The following is a 24,988-nucleotide window of genomic DNA, read 5'->3' as shown; positions in this document are numbered from 1 at the left end:
GGGCGACGACAAATCCAGACCTCCATGGGTTGATAAATTTGATTTCCATTGATAATTGTTGTGTGATTTCGTTGTCAGCACATTCAACTATGTAAAGAAAAAAGTATTTAATAAGATTATTTCATTCATTCAGATCTAGGATGTGTTATTTTAGTGTCCCCTTTATTTTTTTGAGCAGTGTATATTAATTTATGTTTTATTCACCTTTAAGAAAACCTGTCCCTTTAACAGTGACTGATGATGTCACAGCTAGCACAGGCTTGCAGTGTTAATTAACTATCAAGTTCAGCATGCCATCTGTGGCTGTAGAGAATCTATGGTTTTCTAACATTATTATTCTAACTGTTTTATCCTTCACTGTGCGTGAATGCAAGAACTGTGAGTGCAGTATTTGTTTCCTTATGTTTCCTGACGAAGTTGTCAATGTTTTAGTCATATTTTCATAATTGTGCAACATTTTATACACTAGTTGTTATGCTAGCTACGAAATTACTGTACTGTTAGCCACATTTTGCCTGTCAGCTGACTAGCTAGCTAGCTAAATTGAAGCCATTTTAATCTGTGTTTTTAGTTACTGTATTGTTATAGCAGATGAAAATGTTTTATCTTGTTTGTTATTGCTAAATATACTGTATGTGCCTTATTATAGGCAAGTCAATCCCGTTTTCATGATTTCTGGTTGATCATCAAAATAGATAAATCACATCACATTTTTGGAGTCATTCAGCAGTTTTACCCAATTAATATTGACAGTTTCATTTATATTCATTAAACATAAGTTGAAAATGATGCTGTCGCTGCTTCCCATTGACAATAACTTACGATAAATAACCCAATGTCAAAACACTGTTTTATAATGTCCAAATCATTAATAATTTAATAAACAATTTGTGATACAGTGTATTGAAAACCTAAACATAAAATGTACTACCTGCACATACAGTGCATTAGGAAAGTATTCTGACCACTTTACTTTTTTCTCATTTTGTTACATTACATCCTTATTCTAAAATTGATTAAATTGTTTTTTTTCCCCTCATCAATCTACACACAATACCCCATAATGACAAAGCATAAACAGGTTTTTAGACATTTTTGCAAATGTATTTAAAATAAAAAACTTAAATAACACATTTACATAAGTATTCAGACCCTTTACTCAGTACTTTGTTGAAGCACCTTTGGCAGCAATTACAGCCTCGAGTCTTCTTGAGTATGATGCAACAAGCTTGGCTCACCTGTATTTGGGTAGTTTCTCCCATTCTTCTCCGCATATCCTCTCAAGCTCTGTCAGGTTGGATCGGGAGCATCGCTGCACAGCTATTTTCAGGTCCCTCCAGAGATGTTCCATCGGGTTCAAGTCCGGGCTCTGGCTGGGCCACTCAAAGACATTCAGAGACTTGTCCCGAAGCCACTCCTACATTGTCTTAGCTGTGTGCTTAGGGTTGTTGTCCTGTTGGAAGGTGAACCTTCACCCCGGTCTGAGGTCCTGAGCGCTCTGGAGTAGGTTTTCATCATGGATCTCTTTGTACTTTGCGCCGTTCATCTTGCCCTCGATCCTGACTAGTCTCCCAGTCCCTGCTGCTGAAAAACATCCCCACAGCATGGTGCTGCCACCACTTTAATTCACATATAAGTGAATTAATACTTTTGGTCCCCTAAAATGGAGGGACTATGTACAAAAAGTGCTGTAATTTCTAAACGGTTCAACCAATATGGATGAAAATACCCTCAAGTTAAATCTGACAGTCTGCACTTTAACCTCATAGACATTGTATCATTTCAAATCCAAAGTGCTGGAGTATAAAGCCAAAACAAAAACAATCTGTCACTGTCCCAATAATTTTGGAGCTCACTGTATCTTTTGTGATGTCCCCACAATGTTCCCACCAGGCTGTTCCCACAACCTAATGAAACATTCTGGTAACCTTTAAAGAACAGACAAAATGTGATCTAGGAACGTTCTTGCAACATCAGGTGAATGTTTTTTGCACCTTAAAAGAGACATTGTAGAATCATCCGCATAACTGGACAGTTTTGGTGTTTTGGGAACATATCATTTGTGATGTCCCCACACTGTTCTCACCAGACTGTTTCCACAATCTAATGAAACATTCTGAGAACCTTGAAAGATCAGGCAAATGTTTTATACAAACATTTTATAATAATCAGCACAACTTGACAGTTTTTGTGTTATGAGAACATTTGTCGTGACCTAACGAATGTTCTGGGAACTTTCATAGAAACAATTTTGGCTTGCTGGGATTTCTTAAGCCCCTTTAGACTATAGGAGAGGTACAGTGGGGAAAACAAGTATTTAGTCAGCCACCAATTGTGCAAGTTCTCCCACTTAAAAAGATGAGAGAGGCCTGTAATTTTCATCATAGGTACACGTCAACTATGACAGACAAATTGAGAAAAAAATATCCAGAAAATCACATTGTAGGATTTTTTATGAATTTATTTACAAATTATGGTGGAAAATAAGTATTTGGTCACCTACAAACAAGCAAGATTTCTGGCTCTCACAGACCTGTAACTTCTTCTTTAAGAGTCTCCTCTGTCCTCCACTCATTACCTGTATTAATGGCACCTGTTTGAACTTGTTATCAGTATAAAAGACACCTGTCCACAACCTCAAACAGTCACACTCCAAACTCCACTATGGCCAAGACCAAAGAGCTGTCAAAGGACACCAGAAACAAAATTGTAGACCTGCACCAGGCTGGGAAGACTGAATCTGCAATAGGTAAGCAGATTGGTTTGAAGAAATCAACTGTGGGAGCAATTATTAGTAAATGGAAGACATACAAGACCACTGATAATCTCCCTTGATCTGGGGCTCCACGCAAGATCTCACCCGTGGGGTCAAAATGATCACAAGAACGGTGAGCAAAAATCCCAGAACCACACGGGGGGACCTAGTGAATGACCTGCAGAGAGCTGGGACCAAAGTAACAAAGCCTACCATCAGTAACACACTACGCCGCCAGGGACTCAAAGCCTGCAGTGCAGACGTGTCCCCCTGCTTAAGCCAGTACATATCCAGGCCCGTCTGAAGTTTGCTAGAGTGCATTTGGATGATCTAGAAGAGGATTGGGAGAATGTCATATGGTCAGATGAAACCAAAATAGAACTTTTTGGTAAACACTCAACTCGTCGTGTTTGGAGGACAAAGAATGCTGAGTTGCATCAAAAGAACACCATACCTACTGTGATGCATGGGGGTGGAAACATCATGCTTTGGGGCTGTTTTTCTGCAAAGGGACCAGGACGACTGATCCGTGTAAAGGAAAGAATGAATGGGGCCATGTATCGTGAGATTTTGAGTGAAAACCTCCTTCCATCAGCAAGGGCATTGAAGATGAAACGTGGCTGGGTCTTTCAGCATGACAATGATCCCAAACACACCGCCCGGGCAACGAATGAGTGGCTTCGTAAGAAGCATTTCAAGGTCCTGGAGTGGCCTAGCCAGTCTCCAGATCTCAACCCCATAGAAAATCTTTGGAGGGGAGTTGAAAGTCCGTGTTGCCCAGCGACAGCCCCAAAACATCACTGCTCTAGAGGAAATCTGCATGGAGGAATGGGCCAAAATACCAGCAACAGTGTGTGAAAACCTTGTGAAGACTTACAGAAAACATTTGACCTGTGTCATTGCCAACAAAGGGTATATAACAAAGTATTGAGAAACTTTAGTTATTGACCAAATACTTATTTTCCACCATAATTTGCAAATAAATTCATTAAAAATCCTACAATGTGATTTTCTGGAAAAAAAAATCTCATTTTGTCTGTCATAGTTGACGTGTACCTATGATGAAAATTACAGGCCTCTCTCATCTTTTTAAGTGGGAGAACTTGCACAATTGATGGCTGACTAAATACTTTTTTTCCCCACTGTATGTGTGTTTGTATTTGTACCCACAACTGACTTATAGATTGATAATATACCCAAAAGTTTCTACTTTATATTTGTTATAGTTTCCTTTTGCATTGATTATATTTCTGGGTAAGACAGACTGAAGCTATGCATGGTTTTTACAGAGGTCTGGGTTGTGCAAGGTGCAGATTGAGATGGGCAGAAGGGAAAAGAAGGGGGAGTAGAGGTTGACTCACTGTGGGACACAGAATAGTTCAGGAATTCACCTATTATGTTACAGTCCCTGTGCACAACCAGAGCAAAAAGCTTCCTGGATTGATGTAACCAAAATGTGAATAATGTGTAATGGTCAATTCCACGGTAACGGAATTAAGCTGAGACTAAGGGGCCAGGGTTCCGGTCTAGAAGCAAGTTTTGACTGCCCCTATAGTTTTGCTTCGGTACTGCAGTTTAACTGACGCCCGTCCACAGAAAGAAGATTTCATTTTTTTTTTTTTTACCTTTATTTAACCAGGTAAGCCAGTTGAGAGCAAGTTCTCATTTACAACTGCGACCTGGCCAAGATAAAGCAAAGCAGTGTGATAAATACAACAACAACACAGAGTTACATATGGAATAAACAAAACATACAGTCAATATCACAGTAGAAAATCTATATACAGTGTGTGCAAATGTAGTAAGTTATAGAGGTAAGGCAATAAATAGGCCATAGTGCAAAATAATTACAATTTAGTGTTAACACTGGAGTGATAGATGTGCAGAAGATGATGTGCAAATAGAGATACTGGGGTGCAAATGAGCAAAAATAAATAACAACGTAAATAACAATATGGGGATGAGGTAGTTGGGTGGGCTAATTACAGATGGGCTGTGTACAGGTGCAGTGATCGGTAAGTTGCTCTGACAACTGATGCTTAAAGTTAGTGAGGGAGATAAGTGTCTCCAGCATCAGAGATTTTTGCAGTTCGTTCCAGTCATTTGCAGCAGAGAACTGGAAGGAATGGCGGCCAAAGGAGGTGTTGGCTTTGGGAATGACCAGTGAGATATACCTGCTGGAGCGCATACTATGGGTGGGTGTTGCTATGGTGACCAATGAGCTACGATAAGGCGGGGATTTGCCTAGCAGTGATTTATAGATGACCTGGAGCCAGTGGGTTTGGCGATGAATATGTAGTGAGGCCAACAAGAGCATACAGGTCACAATGGTGGGTAGTATATGGGGCTTTGATGACAAAACGGATGGCACTGTGATAGACTACATGCAATTTGCTGAGTAGAGTGTTGGAAGCTATTTTGTAAATGACATCGCCGAAGTCAAGGATCGGTAGGAGAGTCAGTTTTACGAGGGCATGTTTAGCAGCATGAGTGAAGGAGGCTTTGTTGCGAAATAGGAAGCCGATTCTAGATTTAACTTTCGATTGGAGATGCTTAATGTGAGTCTGGAAGGAGAGTTTAGGGTCTAACCAGACACCTAGGTATTTGTAGTTGTCCACATATTCTAAGTCAGACCCGCCAAGAGTAGTGATTCTTGTCGGGCGGGTGCAAGCAGCGTTCGATTGAAGAGCATGCATTTAGTTTTACTAGCGTTTAAGAGCAGTTGGAGGCCACGGAAAGAGTGTTGTATGGGATTTAAGATTGTTTGGAGGTTTGTTAACACAGTGTCCAATGAAGGGCCAGATGTAAACAAAATGGTGTCGTCTGCATAGAGGTGGATCTGAGAGTCACCAGCAGCAAGAGTGACATCATTGATATACACAGAGAATAGAGTCGGCCCGAGAATTGAATCCTGTGGCACCCCCATAGAGACTGCCAGAGGTCCAGACAACAGGCCCTCCGATTTGACTAATTGAACTCTATCTGAGAAGTAGTTGGTGAACCAGGCGAGGCAGTCATTTGAGAAACCAAGGCTATTTAGTCTGCCAATAAGAATGCAGTGATTGACAGAGTCAAAAGCCTTGGCCAGGTCGATGAAGATGGCCAAGGTCCTCTTCATATAGAGAAGTCAGATTAGAAAATTCCTATAAGACACTTTAGTCATTACCTCTCTGCACAAAACATCAATTGAATGATTCAAATAATTGTCGCTGAGGCCGTTTTTAATTTTATTATCACTCACAGCCAAAGATATTAACATTTTAATTTCATCCAATGTCTGCCATGTTTTTGGATGATGTGAGATGTCGTAGCTGCTTGCGCTCCTCCTTACGCTGAGTGCTAGTGCACATGTGATGTTGGTCCGTATGAACCGGAATCAACACGGATATAGACGGTCCATGAATCAGCGTATGCGAACCTGATGCAAACGTGAGTAGATGACCTTGAAAACAACAGTCGGACATCTTGGACACAGACTCCAGTTCTTATTATACCTCAGTGGCTGAGACTCAGACTCTTAAAATGTATGCCAAACAAAAACAGTTGATTTCGAAGTTTAACAAACCCTTCAACTCTATGCACAAGGACTACTTTTAACAATTTACACAGAACATTCTTCAAAAACATATTTACTGGAAGAACTGTGCAGAATCAAAGTTTGGCAACAGAATTTTGGTAAAATCTCCCTCAGTCTTGTGTGTGTCCACGTTTTCCATAAATGTTAAATATCTGCTCCGAGTCAAGATTCAGCGATGTCTGTAGATGGAATGGGGTGTCAGGTATGACATGACACATTGACTTTGAAAAAAGCTATTTTGGTTATTGAACTACAGTAATTGAAATGGATTTACACCCGGTAACGGAATTGCGGTAATGGAATTTCATCATGGGTCCCTGATCTGTACTACACAGAAATGCATAATTATGGATATAAATGTCATTCTCTTCATGGTGATGTATCCTAAATACAGTGAGGGAAAAAAGTATAAATATGCAATATCCTCCTTTGCATATTTAGATATTGTTCTACACACTGGCTATTATTTAATGAGCTCTGACCCCAAACAAGACCAAATTTGGTTGGTCTGGACCGGACCAAATCTGAACCAATCATAGACGTCTATGTTTCACAAGTTTGGACATCAATGTACAGCACAGTACGGATCAGCAGAGTACAGTACAGCACAGAACAGTAGAGTACAGTCGAGTACAGTAGAGTACAGTAAAATAGAGTATAGTTCAGTACAATACAGTAGAGTTCAGTACAGTAAACTATAGTATAGTTCAGTACAGTACAGTAGTGATGGGGGGGAAAATGTATACAGTTACATATTGGGATATAATTTTTTACTATATATCGTGTCGTTTTAACAATATCGCAGTATTATTTTTGCGCTAGTTGGCTGTACCTGCACCAAAACTCCAGTATTTTTCCTTCATAGTTTTTTTTCCATCCTCTTTATATATAAGGAGGCAATTTGTTTTCAGCACTTTTATTTCCATGACTGATCAAAACTTGTTTACTCATGGCTCTCTCTTGTGCCTCTGCAGCAGACAATGGTGAGCAATATGCTTGGAACATCGAAAAGCAATAAAATCACAGTATCGAATAGCAATACATATAGAATCGGGAGAATTGTAATACATATCATATTGGCACATAAGTATTGTGATAATATCGTATTGTGAGGTCTCTTGCAATTCCCAGCCCTACAATACAGTACATTACAGTTTGTGACTATTGTTTCCCATTGTAGCCAATTCAATTACAGAAATTCCTTTATCGATTTGTTTGTTAAATTCCGTTACCGATTTGGTAAAGGAATTCTGAGTTTTAATCACTTAATAATTCTTCAACAAAATTGATATCAGTAAAAACACTATAACTAATTGATAGGTCTACCTTTACTTGTTACTTCTGTGGACTTTCATTATCCTCCCTCATGAGGGAGAGAAATGTGAAAATATCTTAAAGATATATGGGTTTTTGGTAACGGAATTTCAAGGCACAAGGCAATGTTTCTTAAATTTACAGAAGGCAGAACATTTATGTGTTAATGTTGGTGCTCATGGTCCTTTTTATATATGGTTATAATGTCAGAGTGCCAGGGAAGTCAGCTGGAGTGGGAGAGAGTTGAAGAGAGTCAGGAGGAAAGAGAGGAAGAGGACGGAGAAAGGGAAAAAGTGAGAGTGAAGGAAGTAAAAAGAGTGATAATAGGACTAAGAAATGAGCAAGGGAGAGAGCACAGGAGAGCAGGTGTGTGTGCATGTGTATGTGTGTTAGGAGGTGGACCGGCTGGAGAGGTGTCTAAGGTGCCTGAACAGGAGGATGGTTGAGAGTTGCAAATGGTTACATTTTTATTTTCAAGCAAAGGTGAATGGCTTTGTACAGTGCCAGAGTCCCAAAAATAAGAAAAATAAACATTTTAATAAATTAGAAAAAATGAATAAATTTCAAATCACTTAAATAAATATGATAAACTCAAGGATAAACTGAACACTTGCACTGCGTTAACTTAGCATTTTAGTCTAGCCTAGCTGGGCGGCAGCCCAGCCTGCCCTCTTGGCACTCCAGCTTTAACTGGCCCTGCTTGGTCAGTCAGGCTCTTATACCATGACGATGTGGAACAAACCACATATCAAATAACTTCAACATTCACCAGTTTACATATGTAAATCTTTATAATTGATATAATGTTGACAAATAATATCAAGCTTCATAATTATCAATCTAGAAATACACATGATCACATTTCACTATTAGTTTATTGGTTTATTTGGACCCCCATTTTTTGGCCGAAGCAGCAGCTATTGTTCCTGGGGTCCACTACTGACTTGGACTAGCCCGCCATCAAGGTGTGGGAATCCATTCATAAAAAGGGGTTGAATGCGCCGTCACTTTCTTTACAACACCCAGGACGAGACGAAGTGCATGAAATGCACATCAAGGTAAATACACAGCTCTGCTTCTGAAATACAAACGCAGTTAGCGAACAGATATTCACATACAGAGCACAACATAATGACTTCACAATATTAGGTGAAAGAGTTTAACAATGGACAACCGATCAAATGTGTTGTTTGTCTGTTCTGTTACAGCTTGCTGTGTGCCCGCTGTATGTCTGCCCCCGGCTCCAAACACCTTGCGCATACGGCGCTCTGCTGCACATTACACACCAGTGTTAAAATATACAATTAAATAGTACCTTGTATTTCATGATCATTTCTAATGGATGGTGATGGGGATGAGAACCGTCACCGTGTGGAAGAAAGACTGAGTACAGTTCAGTTGGGTGTACTGGCAGACATAAGTATGGATCATATATCAGATGTTATTTTTCTCTTTTATATCATGGTTCCCTGCTTTCCTTACCTTGAATAACACAACATCCATTAACGACCATCAACCACCATAATTTTCTGGGTACATCTTCAATCGCTATTTATTAACATTTTTGTCTGAAGCACAACATTGCCTTGCAATTCATCCTTTGAATAGCATACCCAAAAGCAAAAAAGCCTAGAGTGCAAATCAATACTTCAAACTTTAAAGTATTAATTTGTACTCTAGGCCTTTTTGATTTTAGGTATGCTACGCTTTGAATTCAACATCAAGCAGCATAATCAAAGTGCAAACTATTTTAGCTGTGATAATTTGACCTGCTCGCCGTGGCATTAGTGTACTCATTCAAGAGTGATGTTCCTTTGGATAAATTAATGTCTGCTAATCTTTTGTTGTCTCAGACTCTGCGTTTTTGTTGTTTTAAATAACAACTGATGTTTTTGATATTCAAAAGGAGAACTGTGAGCGTAGAAATTGGCCCACTACTTTTTCACTTTAGCAGACAAAAACAGTGTACTAATCATGCCTTTTCAGATGGGAGCATTGTGAAGTGTTTTTTACATACCCCGACATTCTGTAGAATTTCTTGTGAGGATCTCTTGTGAACTGACAGAACAAACAGTTGGGTTACTGGCTTGAGTATTGTACTAGAAGATGGACGTTTAAACATAAAGTGATTCAAACCAACATTTGTCTCCCACCCTTCCTTCCTTCCCTCTCTTCCACTATGCAGGACATTCTGAACAACCTGGACAACCTGGAGCCAGCTGACCTAGAGGATGACGACCTCATGCTGGATGTGGACCTCCCTGAGGAAGGCTCTCTACACAACGGTGAGAGGACAGACAATAGTGGCTCCATGTGCAGTCACATACAGTAGGTGTTGATTGACCTCTTCCTTCATCTTTCCCCAGACTTGGTGCTCCTTAAAAATATGATTGGTTCAGAAGAGTCCTAATCATTACAATGAAAGCCTAATCACTGAGATCAGATTCTGTCACCTTTTTGAATGTAGCTCTTCATTCCACTGTGTAAATGTAATCAAGTTTCCTTTCAATTGTATATCTAATCATGACACATTCCCCTAGCCCTATAACAAGTGCTGATTAGGTAACAAGATAAAGTAATCCCATATATCGTTTAGGTAAATAAGCTTTTATTCTCAGACAGCACAACAGTCTTCGTGTGTGTACAGTCATGGTCAAAGGTTTTGAGAATGACACAAATACTAATTTTCACAAAGTCTGCTGCCTCATTTTTGATGATGGCAATTTGCATATACTCCAGAATGTAATGATGAGTGATCAGATTAATTGCAATTAATTGCAAAGTCCCTCTTTGCCATGACAGGTGAGAGTGTTGACGAGGACAAGGCTGGAGATCACTCTGTCATGCTGATTGAGTTAGAATAACAGACTGGAAGCTTTAAAAGGAGGGTGGTGCTTGAAATCATTGTTCTTCCACTGTTAACCATGGTTACCTGCAAGGAAACACGTGCCGTCATCATTGCTTTGCACAAAACGGGATTCACAGGCAAGGGTATTGCTGCTAGTAAGATTGCACCTAAATCAACCATTTATCGGATCATCAAGAACTTCAAGGAGAGAGGTTCAATTGTTGTGAAGAAGGCGTCAGGGCGCCCAAGAAAGTCCAGCAAGCGCCAGGACCGTCTCCTAAAGTTGATTCAGCTGTGGGATCGGGGCACCACCAGTGCAGAGCTTGCTCAGGAATAGCAGCAGGCAGGTGTGAGTGCATCTGCATGCACAGTGAGGCGAAGACTTTTGGAGGATGGCCTGGTGTCAAGAAGGGCAGCAAAGAATCTCTCCAGGAAAAAACATCAGGGACAAACTGATATTCTGCAAAAGGTACAGGGATTGGACTCCTGAGGACTGGGGTAAAGTCATTTTCTCTGATGAATCCCCTTTCCGATTGTTTGGGGCATCCGGAAAACACCTTGTCCGGAGAAGACAAGGTGAGCGCTACCATCAGTCCTGTGTCATGCCAACAGTAAAGCATCCTGAGACCATTCATGTGTGGGGTTGCTTCTCAGCCAAGGGAGTGGGCTCACTCACAATTTTGCCTAAGATCACAGCCATGAATAAAGAATGGTACCAACACATCCTCCGAGAGCAACTTCTCCCAACCATCCAAGAACAGTTTGGTGACGACCAATGCCATTTCCAGCATGATGGAGCACCTTGCCATAAGGCAAAAGCGATAACTAAGATGCTCGGGGAACAAAACATCGACATTTTTGGTCCATGGCCAGGAAACTCCCCAGACCTTAATCCCATTGAGAACTTGTGGTCGATCATCAAGAGGCGGGTGGACAATCAAAAACCCACAAATTCTGACAAACTCCAAGCATTGATTATGCAAGAATGGGCTGCCATCAGTCAGGATGTGGCCCAGAAGTTAATTGACAGCATGGTCTTGAAAAAGAAGGGTCAACACTGCAAATATTGACTCTTTGCATAAACTTAATGTAATTGTCAATAAAAGTCTTTGACACTTATGGAATGCTTGTAATTATACTTCAGTATACCATAGTAACATCTGACAAAAATATCTCATAACACTGAAGCAGCAAACTTTGTGAAGACCAATACTTGTGTCATTCTCAAAACGTTTGACCACGACTGTATGTATAGGTGTGGTGTGGGTGTGGATGGTCATGCATGTGTGTGTGGGGGGAGTGTGTGAGTGTGTGTGCGTGAGAGAAAGATATTGCAGGATTTGATTACAATCTACATCCATCACAAACTCTCCACGCTAATGATCAACGGTCATTGACCATGAATCTTAGGTAATGAACTCTCTCCACTGTATTGTGAATGCCATGCTGACAATGCTATTCATGGGTAATGTAGTTCTTTCCACTGCTCTGAAAACACTTGCCCAGTGTCAGACTACTGACCAGTCCTGCCAAGGGATTGCTAACAAGGGTACCTTTATGACCCCAAAACGCACAGACAAACCCAGAGCTCATGTAGTCTCGACACACACAAACACACATTACCAGGGCAGCTGCCCTTTACTTAAGTAGTCTTTCATTAGCTAGTTATATCTATGTAAACAGCCACAGCCTTGTTATTCTGCTTACAGAGCGCTACAGTGAGTGTGTTGTGTTGGTGTGTGTGAGTGAGTGTGACAGGAATGTTCACTCTGAAAGAATGTGAATCCAACCGGCATACTTCCCTCCTCCTTTTTGGGAAGAGCCCGTATTTAAAGTTCTGTATGTAATAGCGAGGGGTCGTAGCCAAGGGAGAGGGGAGCAGAGAGAGGGTCTAGCCAAGCTCAGCCATCCGGGGCAGGCCTAGACAGAGGGGAAGAAGGGAGGGAGATTTACTGTTGCATATTCTTAGGCCCACCCTCACTCTCCTCCCCTTCCTCCCTCCTTCCCATGGACACGCAGGCTCTGCCAGCCAAGCAGGAAGGGGAAAGGAAGAAGGGAGAAGGGAAAGGGAGGCCCTGCTCTTTTCTCCAGCAGGCAGGCTCCAGCTCCAATGACAGGAGAGGCCCAGTGGTCTCTTCCCTCCCTGCCCAAGCTGGTGACTCCCAGCCTGGCCACGAACACAGCCACCCCAGCCTCTCCCTCCCTCTCTTGCCCCGGCTCCTAGAGAGTTTCTCCAAAAACAGACAACAGGGTGGAGGAGTTTCTCTAGCCCTTTAAACTGCTGACTGGCACTTTAGCCCATGCTGTTTTCTCTCACTTTTACCACTTTGGATTTCTTATATTTGGATTTGAGTTTTGTACGTGTTGAGAACGAGTTTATGGATGTAGCAGAGAGTGTTGGAATGTAGCTGAACTGACTATTTGGAAAGGATCGTCATCAGTTGTGGTATGTGGAGAGAGGCTGGATAAAGTATTTGTTCAGTCCTCAGCTGAAGAAAGTGGCTGAGTTTCTGTATTCTGTCATTTGTTTTGCACCACCTCTAATCGTACAACTGCAGTAAGATTGAGTTATTTGAAGACTGGCAACCAATTGTATGCAGTCTGTCTTTTTGACGTTGTCTCGGTTCATTAATGGCTTGTTTGAATATAGTGTAGCGAAATATTTATGTCCCTTGCTCTGTTTGAAAGAGAAATTGCGTGTCTGTCTGTCTCTGTACTGTATGTGTTTTGTGGGTGTGTATGAGTTTGTTAAACTTATCTCTTGATGTTTACCCCTGAGAGTCCTACTGACTGTAGGCCTTAGCTTGCAATAACTGCCATCTTCTTTGGTTTGATGTCGTATTCAGTGCAAATCAAACTTCAAGCAATGTGTGAATGTTTTATGAGATGAAAAACTGCTTGAAGTATCTTTTTTTACTATTTGTTTGTGTATTTTAACTTTCTCTGAGTGTGTGTGTGTGGGTGTGGGTGTGTGTAGGAACAAATAGATATACCCTAAAAATCAAATCAAATCAAATGTTATTTGTCACATGCTTCACAGGGTTCTACACAAGCTTTTTCCACTGGTGCTTCCAGCTTTTACAGTTGGCGGCAGCAGCACATAACTTGGTTGCACCAATATGTATACATATATATATATATATATATATATATATATATATATATATATATATATATATATATATATATATATATATATATATATATATATATATATACACATACATACATACATACATACATACATACATACATACATACATACATACATACATACATACATATACACACATATACACACATATACACACACAGTACCAGTCAAATGTTTGGACACCTACTCATTCCAGGGTTGTTCTTAATTTTTACTATTTTCTACATTGTAGAAAAATAGTGAAGACATCAAAACTAGGAAATAACACATATGGAATCATGTAGTAAACAAAAAAAGTGTTTTATATTTGAGATTCTTCAAAGTAGCCACCCAGGACAGAGAAGAGCTTGGACTGGGCTGAGCGGGATCTGCCCTCCCATAGGGGTGGGAGAGGCCAAAGACCTGAGATGGCAGAACGGAGTGCTCGGGTTGGGGTGTAAGCATAGCCTGAAGGTAGGGAGGGGCAGTTCCTTTTGTCTGTTCCGTAGGTAAGCAGCATGGTTTTGTAGTGGATGCGAGCTTCGATTGGAAGCCAGTGGAGTGTGTGGAGGAGTGGGGTGACATGAGAGAACTTGGGAAGGTTGAAAACCAGGTGGGCTGCAGTGTTCTGGATAAGTTGCAGGGGTTTGATGGCACAAGCAGGGAGCCCAGCCCACAGTGAGTTTACATTTTAGTCATTTAGCAGATGCTCTTATCCAGAGCAACTTGCATGAGCAATTAGGGTTAAGTGCCTTGCTCAAGGGCACATCAACAGATTTTTCACCTAGTTGGCTCGGGGATTAGAACCAGCGACCTTTCGGTTACTGGCACAACGTGTTAACCACTAAGCTACCTGCCGCCCCGAGTTGCAGTAGTCCAGACGGGAGAGGACAAGTGCCTGAATTAGGACCTGCAGCGCTTCCTGTGTGAGGTAGGGTCGTACTCTACGGATGTTGTAGAGCATGAACCTGCAGGAGCGGGTCACTGCTTTGATGTTTGCAGAGAATGATAGGGTGTTGTCCAGGGTCACGCCAAGGTTATTTTGCATTCTTGGAGGGCGACACTGTGAAGTTGTCAATCATGATGGAGAGGTCTTTGAGCGGGCAGTTCTTCCCCGGGATGAAGAGCTGTTCCGTCTTGTCGAGGATGAGCTTCAGGTGGTGGGCCGACATCCAAGTTGAGATATCTGCCTGGAGGATCTTTTGGTTCACGGTTTCGAAGGTAGCAGATAGATCTAGGAGGATGAAAACCGACGAGACAGAGTCAGCTTTGGCAGTACGGACAGCCTCCATGACACAGAGGTGAGCAGTCTCGGATGAGTAACGTGTCTTGAAGCCTGACTGGTTAGAGATAACGAGAAAGTTGATCAGAGACAGCAAGCTCAAAGAAAGGAAAGAAGAGATGCAGGTCTATAGTTTGACGTCAGATGAATCGAGTGTTGGTTTCTTGACGAGGGTAGCAACTCAGGCCATTTTGACGTCAGAGGGGACGCAGCCAGTGGTCAGGGATGAGTTGATGAAAGAAGTTAGGAATGGGAGAAGGTCTCCAGAGATGGTCTGGAGAAGGGATGAGGTAGAGTGGGCAGGTTGTCGGGCGGGCAGACCTCACTAGTCACAGGATGTCATCTGGAGATAGAGGAGAGAAAGGGGTCAAGTTTAGGGTAGTTCTGTGTGAGTGAGACCAGTGGACTCAAGAGGCTGGGTGAATGAGTAGCAAATGTCGTCATCCTTTTTTTCAAGTGGTTGACAAAGTCTTCTGCAAAGAGGGAGGGAGATGGGGTGGATGATTAAGGAAGGAGGAGAAGGTGGAAAAGAGTTTCCTACGGTTAGAGGCAGAAGCTTGAAATGTAGATTGGTATAAAGTGGCTTTAGCAGTGGATACAGAGGAAGATAAAGTAGAGGGGAGGCAGTGAAAGGATGATAGGTCCTCCGGAAGTTTAGTTTCCCTCCATTTCCTCTCAGCTGCCCGCAGCCTTGTTCTGTAAGCTCGCAATGAGTCACGTCACTCAGCCACGGAGCAGGAGGGGAGGGCTGACCCGGCCGGGAGGAAATGGAGGAGAGTAGGGTCGAAGAGGCAGAATCAGGAGACAGGAGGGAGAAGGATTTAGCAGAGGGGAGAGATGATAGGATAGAAGAGGAGAGAGTAGTGGGAGAGAGAGTGAATATTGCGATGGCGCATGACCATCTGTGTAGGGGCTGAGTGGTTAGGGTTGGAGGAAAGGGAGACAGTAAAGGAAACAAAGTAGTGATCAGATACCTGGATGGGGGTTGCAGTGAGATTAGTAGGCGAGCAGCCTCTAGTAAAGCTGAGGTTAAGTGTATTGCCTGCCTTGTGAGTTGGAGGGGATTGGGAAAGGGTGAGGTCAAGAGGCAAGGAGGGAAAAGTGAGAGTTGGAAATAAATTAATCAAAGGCAGACGTTGGGAGGTTGAAGTAGTCAAGTATGAAGAGTAGTTAGCCATCGTCAGGAAATGAGCTTATCAAGGTGTCAAGCTCATTGAGGAACTCTCCAAGGGCACCTGGTGGGCGATAGGTAACAATAATGTTACACTTGAGTGGACAAGTGACAGTATGGAATTCAAATGAGGAGATGGACAGGTGCACTGACTATTTGCACTGACTCACTTGCACCGGCTCTATGCTGGACACTACCCACATACACTGACACTCCAATATACATTTTAGTCATTTAGCAGACACTCTTATCCAGAGCGACTTACAGGAGCAATTAGGGTTTAAGTGCCATGCTTAAGGGCACATTGACAGATTTTTCAGTTAGTCGCCTCAGGGATTGGAAGCAACAACCGTTCTGTTACTGTCCCAACGCTCTTAACCACTAGGCCACACACACACACACACACACACACACACACACACACACACACACACACACACACACACACACACACACACACACACACACACACACACACACACACACACACACACACACACACACACACACACACACACACACACACACACTTTGAAAATATTACACACTCTTCACATATGCTGCTGCTACTCTGTTTATTATCTATCCTGATTGCCTAGTCACTTTTACCCCAACCTACATGTACATACTGTACCTTAATTACCTCAACTACCTCGTACCTCTGCACATTGACTCAGTACCGGTACTCCCAGTACAGTATATAGTCTTGTTATTGTTATTTTATTGTGTTACTATTTCCTTTAAAATTTTTAGCAACTTTTCCGTACTTTTTAACTGTGCATTGTTGGAAAAGGGCTCGTAAGTAAGTAAGCATTTCTCTGTAAAGTCTACACCTGTTGTATTCAGGGCATTTGTCAAATAAATGTTTTATTTAATTTTCAAGGTAGGCTATTCCATGATGACTGAATTGCACATCACAAATATTCAACCAAGACTTTGAATTTACATGATTGATACAGTGGCTTGCAAAGGTATTCACCCCCCTTGGCATTTTTACTATTTTGTTGCCTTACAACCTGGAATTAAAATTGATTTTTGGGGGGTTTGTATCATTTGATTTACACAACATACCTACCACTTTGAAGATGCAAAATATTTTTTCTTGTGAAACAAACAATAAATAAGACAAAAAAACAGAAAACTTGAGTGTGCATAACTATTCAACCCCCTAGCCACTGGGATCTTTGCCCATTCTTCAAGGCTAAATTGCTCCAGCTCCTTCAACTTGGAAGGGTTCCACTGGTGTACAGTCGAGGATGTGTTGGTACCATTCTTTATTCATGGCTGTGTTCTTAGGCAAAATTGTGAGTGAGCCCACTCCCTTGGCTGAGAAGCAACCCCACACATGAATGGTCTCAGGATGTTTTACTGTTGGCATGACACAGGACTGATGGTAGCGCTCACCTTGTCTTCTCCGGACAAGGTGTTATCCGGATGCCCCAAACAATCGGAAAGGGGATTCATCAGAGAAAATGACTTTACCCCAGTCCTCAGCAGTCCAATCCCTGTACCTTTTGCAGAATGTCAGTCTGTCCCTGATGTTTTTCCTGGAGAGAAGTGGCTTCTTTGCTGCCCTTCTTGACACTAGGCCATCCTCCAAAAGTATTCGCCTCAATGTGCGTGCAGATGCCCTCACACCTGCCTGCTGCCATTCCTGAGCAAGCTCTGCACTGGTTTTGCCCCAATCCTGCAGCTGAATCAACTTTAGGAGACAGTCCTGGCACTTGCTGAGTACCTTCTTCCATATGTTTGGGGAGTCTCCCACATGCATTTTGGCGAACACCAAATGTGTTTGATAATTTTTTTCTTTAAGCAAGGGCTTTTTTTCTGGCCACTCTTCCGTAAAGCCCAGCTCTGTGGAGTGTACGGCTCAAAGTGGTCCTATGGACAGATACTCCAAACTCCGCTGTGGAGCTTTGCAGCTCCTTCAGGGTTATCTTTGGTCTCTTTGTTGCCTCTCTGATGAATTCCCTCCTTGCTTGGTCCGTGAGTTTTGGTGGGCGGCCCTCTCTTGACAGGTTTGTTGTGGTGCCTTATTCTTTCCATTTTTTAATAATGGATTTAATCATGCTCCATGGGATGTTCAAAGTTTCTGATATTTTTTTATAACCCAACCCTGATCTGTACTTCTCCACAACTTTGTCCCTGACCTGTTTGGAGAGCTCCTTGGTCTTCATGTTGCCACTTGCTTGGTGGTGTCCCTTACATAGTGGTGTTGCAGACTCTGGGTCCTTTCAGAACAGGTGTATATATACTGAGATCATGTTCACTTAGATTGCACACAGGTGGACTTTATTTAACTAATTATGTGACTTCTGAAGCTAATTGGTTGCACCAGATCTTATTTAGGGGCTTCATAGCAAAGGGGGGGAATACATATGCACACACCACTTTTCCGTTATTTATTGTTGTGAATTGTTTGAAACAAGTTATTTTTTTCATTTCACTTCACCAATTTTGACTATTTTGTGTATGTCCATTATATGAAATCCAAATAAAAAACAATTTAAATTACAGGTTGTAATGCAACAAAATAGGAAAAACGCCAAGGGGGCTGAATACTTTTGCAAGGCACTGTATCATAACTTGGAACGTCTTTCCTACCACTGTCGATTTTCGCTCCACAGAACAACCAGCTGTTTGAGAGCTGCGTGCTCTTTCTGCCCGACAGATTATCTATAGGCTATATGTGTGCAGCACGCGTGATAAATAATCAACATAACGAACAAACATCTTCTGGAATCCATCAGTTTTTTATATAAATGATGTAGCCTGGATTAAAAATACCATTATTACAATATTTATTTTGCTGGCCCAAGCGAGTTTACAAAACCTCCCCTGCATGTCGAGCCCTGACACACACAGACATGGGCATCCCGTGCTGTTGTTGCCTCTTCAGAAAATGTTTTTATTTTTAGCTAATTGCATATTACTGATTGAATAAATCATGATGATAAAAAAAATGCTAATTGGGATCCAAAACTAGCGTGACCAGGTTAAAACAATTCGTGAAGTGAAATGGTCGCAAATGCGACTGTTTTGGTCGCAGTATCGAACCCAGGTGTAGACTAACAGTGAAATGTTTCTTATGGGTCCTTTTCCAACAATGTAGGGTTAAACATAATGCTATGTTGATGCTGTCTCATGAGGCAATATTTATGTTTGTGTGTATACAGGAGTCTGTTTGCATTGTTGTGATGGGACTTTAACATTCATCTGAGGACTGTTATTTATTTAATAAACTATGTTTAGTTGTTACCCGATTTAAATTAATCATGTAACAATTAACTCATTACGATCTGGGGCACCACGAGAGCGGTTCTTTAAAGAGTTACCTATCACATCTATAAACAGTCAACTTATTAATCATAACCTCGTATCATATCATCATTCTGAACGTCGTAACCTTCTTGCATCTGCAAAAACCTGAGCCTTACTTATGATTCAGCACTACACAAATTGGTTTAATTATTAATTTACTAGCTAATTAAATGGGAACACTGGATAAACGTACACACTCTGTGCCGGTTATTGACTAGAGAAAACAGGTCCCTAGCGGAATGACAAGAACATTGATGCTTGTTAAAGAAGAGAGGAAGAGGAAGAAAGAGAGGGACAGAAACACTTAACCTTGATACATTCAGAAACTACTCTCACCTACAGTAATTACATACTTGGCACACGAACTGCCGCCCGCTTTGAGTAAGAAATCATGAATGTATTTACAGTACCAGTCAAAAGTTTGGACACACCTACTCATTCAAGGGTTTTTCTTTATTTTTACTATTTTCTACATTATAGAATAATAGTGAAGACTTCAAAACTATGAAATAACATATATGGAATCATGTAGTAACCAAAAAAGTGTTAAACAAATCAAAATATATTTTATATTTGAGATTCTTCAAAGTAGCCACCCTTTGCCTTGATGACAGCTTTGCACACTCTTGGCATTCGGATGACCGTGACCTATCTTTCTCTCTGTGAAGACGCTAACGGGATGTCCCATTTTGAACGCTCAGAGAGGGGGGGACGACAAGGTCACTGGAGGAGAAGGCAGCATCACTGGAATGGACCGGACCACTTCCACAATGACAACAGGTGAGAATCAGTAGCTATCCTACAGCACTGAAATTGTAAAAAGACCAAACATAACATAGTATACTAGATGTGCTATATTTAAGCAATAAGGCATAAGGGGGTGTGGTATATGGCCAATATACCACAGCTAAAGGCTGTTCTTATGCACGACGCAACATGCAGTGCCTGGATACAGCCCTTAGCCATGGTATATTGGCCATACACCACAAACCCCCGAGGTGCCTTATTGCTATTATAAACTGGTTACCAATGTAATTAGAGCTGTACAAATAAATGTTTTGTCATACCTGTGGTATACCACGGCTGTCAGCCAATCAGCATTCAGGGCTCGAACCACCCAGTTGATAATCATGAATATAAAGCTGCATGGAGAAATTATTGGATATTTTCTTGATTAAGCCAGAGTGCATTTTGTAAATGACTTAATTTGCCCATTTACGCCTAGTCAATGTGGCAAAGATAATTATCTGTCTGCCTCTCTCTCTCCCCCACACACACACACACATTCCCACTCCCAGGAGTCCAGTGTTCCAGCAGGATGATGGTTATGCTTGTCCTGTGGGGTTCAGAGTAGGCCCCTGGCCTTTTCCTCCTGTAGGGAGACACACTGGCCACACGGGGGCGCTGGATGAGCTAACACTCAAACACATGGCCCAGGACTGCAGCTCTGTGAAAAACCAGCTGCTTACACTCAAGAGTTTATTACAGGTAACACACACTCCCTCAAAGGCTCGAATGCAGTCCTCGGGAACTCAATGTAATTCCAATCTAATCACTTAGTTGACTTGAGCTATGACTAAGCAAGTGGAAATCATATCTTGTAACTGTTGTCAGCTCCTTTTAGAATTAAATAGATTTAGCGTCCAATAAAATATCGCTTTAGTATAATAACTATGATGTCAGGATTTGAGTTTACATTTCGCTAGACGGAGGCTGCTGATGTTTTATCAAGCAGTAGCTTCATAGGAGTTTATCACACATCCAGGCGAGAGAAGGCTTCTGAAGTTTAAAGGCAGTAGAAATCTGCATTGCGGCCACAGTGACCCTTTAGGCCTACTTGTGAGGATGTAGAAGAGATACACACTGAATCTCTCCCACACGTACCGTCTCCTTAGATGGAGAGATTTCTGGAGAAGATAACTGGTTTGATATTATGTACGCATAGAAAATAGCTGCTGGCTTTACTGTGCTTTACTGAGAATGTCACATGTCTCATGTCCATGGCTTGAGAGTGAGTGACATGGTGACAGTTAAGCTGTGGCACATGGTTTTATTCTATGTGTCACTCATCTCTTCTTACCTGTTATTACGACCCTCCTCCTCCCTTGTGGGTTACCTGTGGTACCTAATCACTTAATAGATCTTTCAATATCAGATGAAACATTCCATTCAACAAATGGAGAGATAGAAACACACACACACACACACACAGTCAGTGATGTGATGTGTGAGACAGTTAATCAGTAGTGTAAAGCCTCTGACTGTACAGCGTCTCATGTCTGGCCCTGTAGGACCCCAATATCTACCTTAGTGTCAGGCTGGTTGGAATTGGCTTTGCCCTCACAGCCCTCAACACATTACATTCCTCCAAAACAAGTCAACTGTGCCCCAAAATGATCTCTGACATGACATGACAAACACACAGTGACACACAGTTCACTTTCTGTGATGGTAATTGCATTTGTTTGTCAAAGCTGAGATTCTGTTTATTATCTTCAAAAAGGTACTTCTTTGATAGGGACCAAAGCGATAAATGTGGGTTATCTGTACCCATGTTTGTTGTTCTCTTCTTAATTGTTTCTTTGGAACTGTGATGTTGTGCTCTGGGCAGCAGCTGTAAAATGCATCTCCACTTTAATCATAATTGATCTCTCTGAGCTACAAGCAACAAGCTGTATCGGTGTACCTAGCTGACTATAGGTTAGCTAGAGCGTCCAAAAACAGAAAATTACAGGTTTTTGGGATGCACAGTGGACATGTCCCTCTATTTGAGAAAAGTTATTTTGATGTCTACCAAACTGCTTCAAGGCCCTTATCAGCCTGTCTACAGAAGAAGCTCCCAACTTAGTAGCAATTACATTTAAGTCATTTAGCAGATGCTCTTATCCAGAGCGACTTACAGTTAGTGAGTGCATACATTTTTTCCATATTGGCCCCCTGTGGGAATCAAACCCACAACCCTGGCGTTGCAAACGCCATGCTCTACCAACTGAGCTACATCCCTGCCGGCCATTCCCTCCCCTACCCTGGGCCAATTGTGCGCCGCCCCATGGGTCTCCCGGTCACGGCCGGCTACAACAGAGCCTAGATTCGAACCAGGATCTCTAGTGGCACAGCTAGCACTGCGATGCAGTGCCTTAGACCACTGTGACACTCGGGAGACTAAATTATTAGTATCATTATAATAAAATGTAAATATCCATACAGCTCCTATCTGCCCCATATAGTACAGTTCAGAATACAGAATCTTATGTTTTGTGTTTTTTCTGTGTTTGTTGATGGAGGATGGTGAAGAAGATAACAGCATCACCCTGCAGGTAAGACACAACCAGGAAAAACACTATTTCGGTCTTTGAGCCAAGACAAGTAGCATTGTTAGACTTAGACTAGAAATTAACCACTGTGTGTGTTTCAGTTGGAGGAGCTAATGAAGGAGGTGCAGGAGCTCAGGGAGGAGCTGAGGAATAAGGAGAGGACAATCACTCAGCTCACACTACAGCAACAGCAGCTACAGCAACAGGGGGTGAGTCTCCAGGAGGGGTCAGTGAGAGAATGGCAGTCATTCTCTGCCAGTGCACTACAGCTGCTTAGTGCAACCTCCTTCATAATGCAATACAATGCATTGGGTTATGTGGGAGTTGTGGTTTTACTCATACCATAGTCAGACACCTACATACAGTGGGGAGAACAAGTATTTGATACACTGATGATTTTGCAGGTTTTCCTACTTACAAAGCATGTAGAGATCTGTAATTTTTATCATAGGTACACTTCAACTGTGAGAGACGGAATCTAAAACAAAAATCCAGAAAATCACATTGTATGATTTTTAAGTAATTAATTTGCATTTTATTGCATGACATAAGTATTTGATACATCAGAGAAGCAGAACTTAATATTTGGCATAGAAACCTTTGTTTGCAATTACAGAGATCATACGTTTCCTGTAGGTCTTGACCAGGTTTGCACACACTGCAGCAGGGATTTTGGCCCACTCCTCCATACAGACCTTCTCCAGATCCTTCAGGTTTTGGGACTGTCGCTGGGCAATACGGACTTTCAGCTCCTTCCAAAGATTTTCTATTGGGTTCAGGTCTGGAGACTGGCTAGGCCACTCCAGGACCTTGAGATGCTTCTTTTTTTAAATTTTATTTTTGGGAGGTAGATCTTGAGATCTTGAGCACCATGAGATGCTTCTTATGGAGCCACTCCTTAGTTGCCCTGGCTGTGTGGAAGACCCAGCCACGACCCATCTTCAATGCTCTTACTGAGGGAAGGAGGTTGTTGGCCAAGATCTCGTGATACATGGCCCCATACATCCTCCCCTCAATACGGTGCAGTCATCCTGTCCCCTTTGCAGAAAAGCATCCCCAAAGAATGATGTTTCCACCTCCATGCTTCATGGTTGGGATGGTGTTCTTGGGGTTGTACTCATCCTTCTTCTTCCTCCAAAAACGGCGAGTGGAGTTTAGACCAAAAAGCTCTATTTTTGTCTCATCAGACCACATGACCTTCTCCCATTCCTCCTCTGGATCATCCAGATGGTCATTGGCAAACTTCAGACGGGCCTGGACATGCACTGGCTTGAGCAGGGGGACCTTGCGTGCGCTGCAGGATTTTAATCAATGACGGCGTAGTGTGTTACTAATGGTTTTCTTTGAGACTGGGGTCCCAGCTCTCTTCAGGTCATTGACCAGGTCCTGCCGTGTAGTTCTGGGCTGATCCCTCACCTTCCTCATGATCATTGATGCCCCACGAGGTGAGATCTTGCATGGACCCCAGACCGAGGGTGATTGACCGTCATCTTGAACTTCTTCCATTTTCTAATAATTGCACCAACAGTTGTTGCCTTCTCACCAAGCTGCTTGCCTATTGTCCTGTAGCCCATCCCAGCCTTGTGCAGGTCTACAATTTTATCCCTGATGTCCTTACACAGCTCTCTGGTCTTGGCCATTGTGGAGAGGTTGGAGTCTGTTTGATTGAGTGTGTGGACAGGTGTCTTTTATACAGGTAACGAGTTCAAACAGGTGCAGTTAATACAGGTAATGAGTAGAGAACAGGAGGGCTTCTTAAAGAAAAACGAACAGGTCTGTGAGAGCCGGATTTCTTACTGGTTGGTAGGTGATCAAATACTTATGTCATGCAATAAAATGCAAATTAATGACTTAAAAATCATACAATGTGATTTTCTGGATTTTTGTTTTAGATTCCGTCTCTCACAGTTTAAGTGTACCTATGATGGAAATTACAGACCTCTACATGCTTTTAAGTAGGAAAACCTGCAAAATCGGCAGTGTATCAAATACTTGTTCTCCCCACTGTGTGTGGGAATGGTAACCTCAGTTCTGTTAGCTTTTACCTGGATCCATCAGTGTTATAACGTATTAGTGTTCAGGGCCTAGTGGTCTCGTTAGGCAAAAAAACAAATTGTCCACTGACATTATTCAAATTCCCCATGTACAGTAATAGTAAATGTATGGAAGCCCTGAAGCCCAAGGCAAAAAAAATACAATCAAAATGTAGACTTGTTTGAACGACTTTGTATCTCGTTTGAACGACTTAGTAAAAACAAAAAGGTGTCTAATTA

The 24,988-nt window shown here is 42.0% G+C and overlaps 1 protein-coding gene across 1 annotated transcript in view; it reads left to right on the top strand.

Annotated features, from left to right (window-relative positions):
• LOC121571332 (serine-rich coiled-coil domain-containing protein 2-like) overlaps window positions 1-24,988 on the top strand; it is a 121,247-nt gene that overhangs the window by 71,609 nt on the left and 24,650 nt on the right. The window contains exons 4-8 of the mRNA XM_045210938.1: window positions 9,832-9,931; window positions 20,070-20,181; window positions 20,700-20,889; window positions 22,686-22,718; window positions 22,817-22,924. Of these exons, the coding sequence (XP_045066873.1) occupies window positions 9,832-9,931; window positions 20,070-20,181; window positions 20,700-20,889; window positions 22,686-22,718; window positions 22,817-22,924 (543 nt within the window). The remainder of the gene's footprint in view (window positions 1-9,831; window positions 9,932-20,069; window positions 20,182-20,699; window positions 20,890-22,685; window positions 22,719-22,816; window positions 22,925-24,988) is intronic.

This window comes from Coregonus clupeaformis, chromosome 1, assembly GCF_020615455.1.
Source record: "Coregonus clupeaformis isolate EN_2021a chromosome 1, ASM2061545v1, whole genome shotgun sequence".
NCBI classification, from domain to species: Eukaryota; Metazoa; Chordata; class Actinopteri; order Salmoniformes; family Salmonidae; genus Coregonus; species Coregonus clupeaformis.
This window is presented reverse-complemented; position numbering and strand designations above follow the sequence as displayed.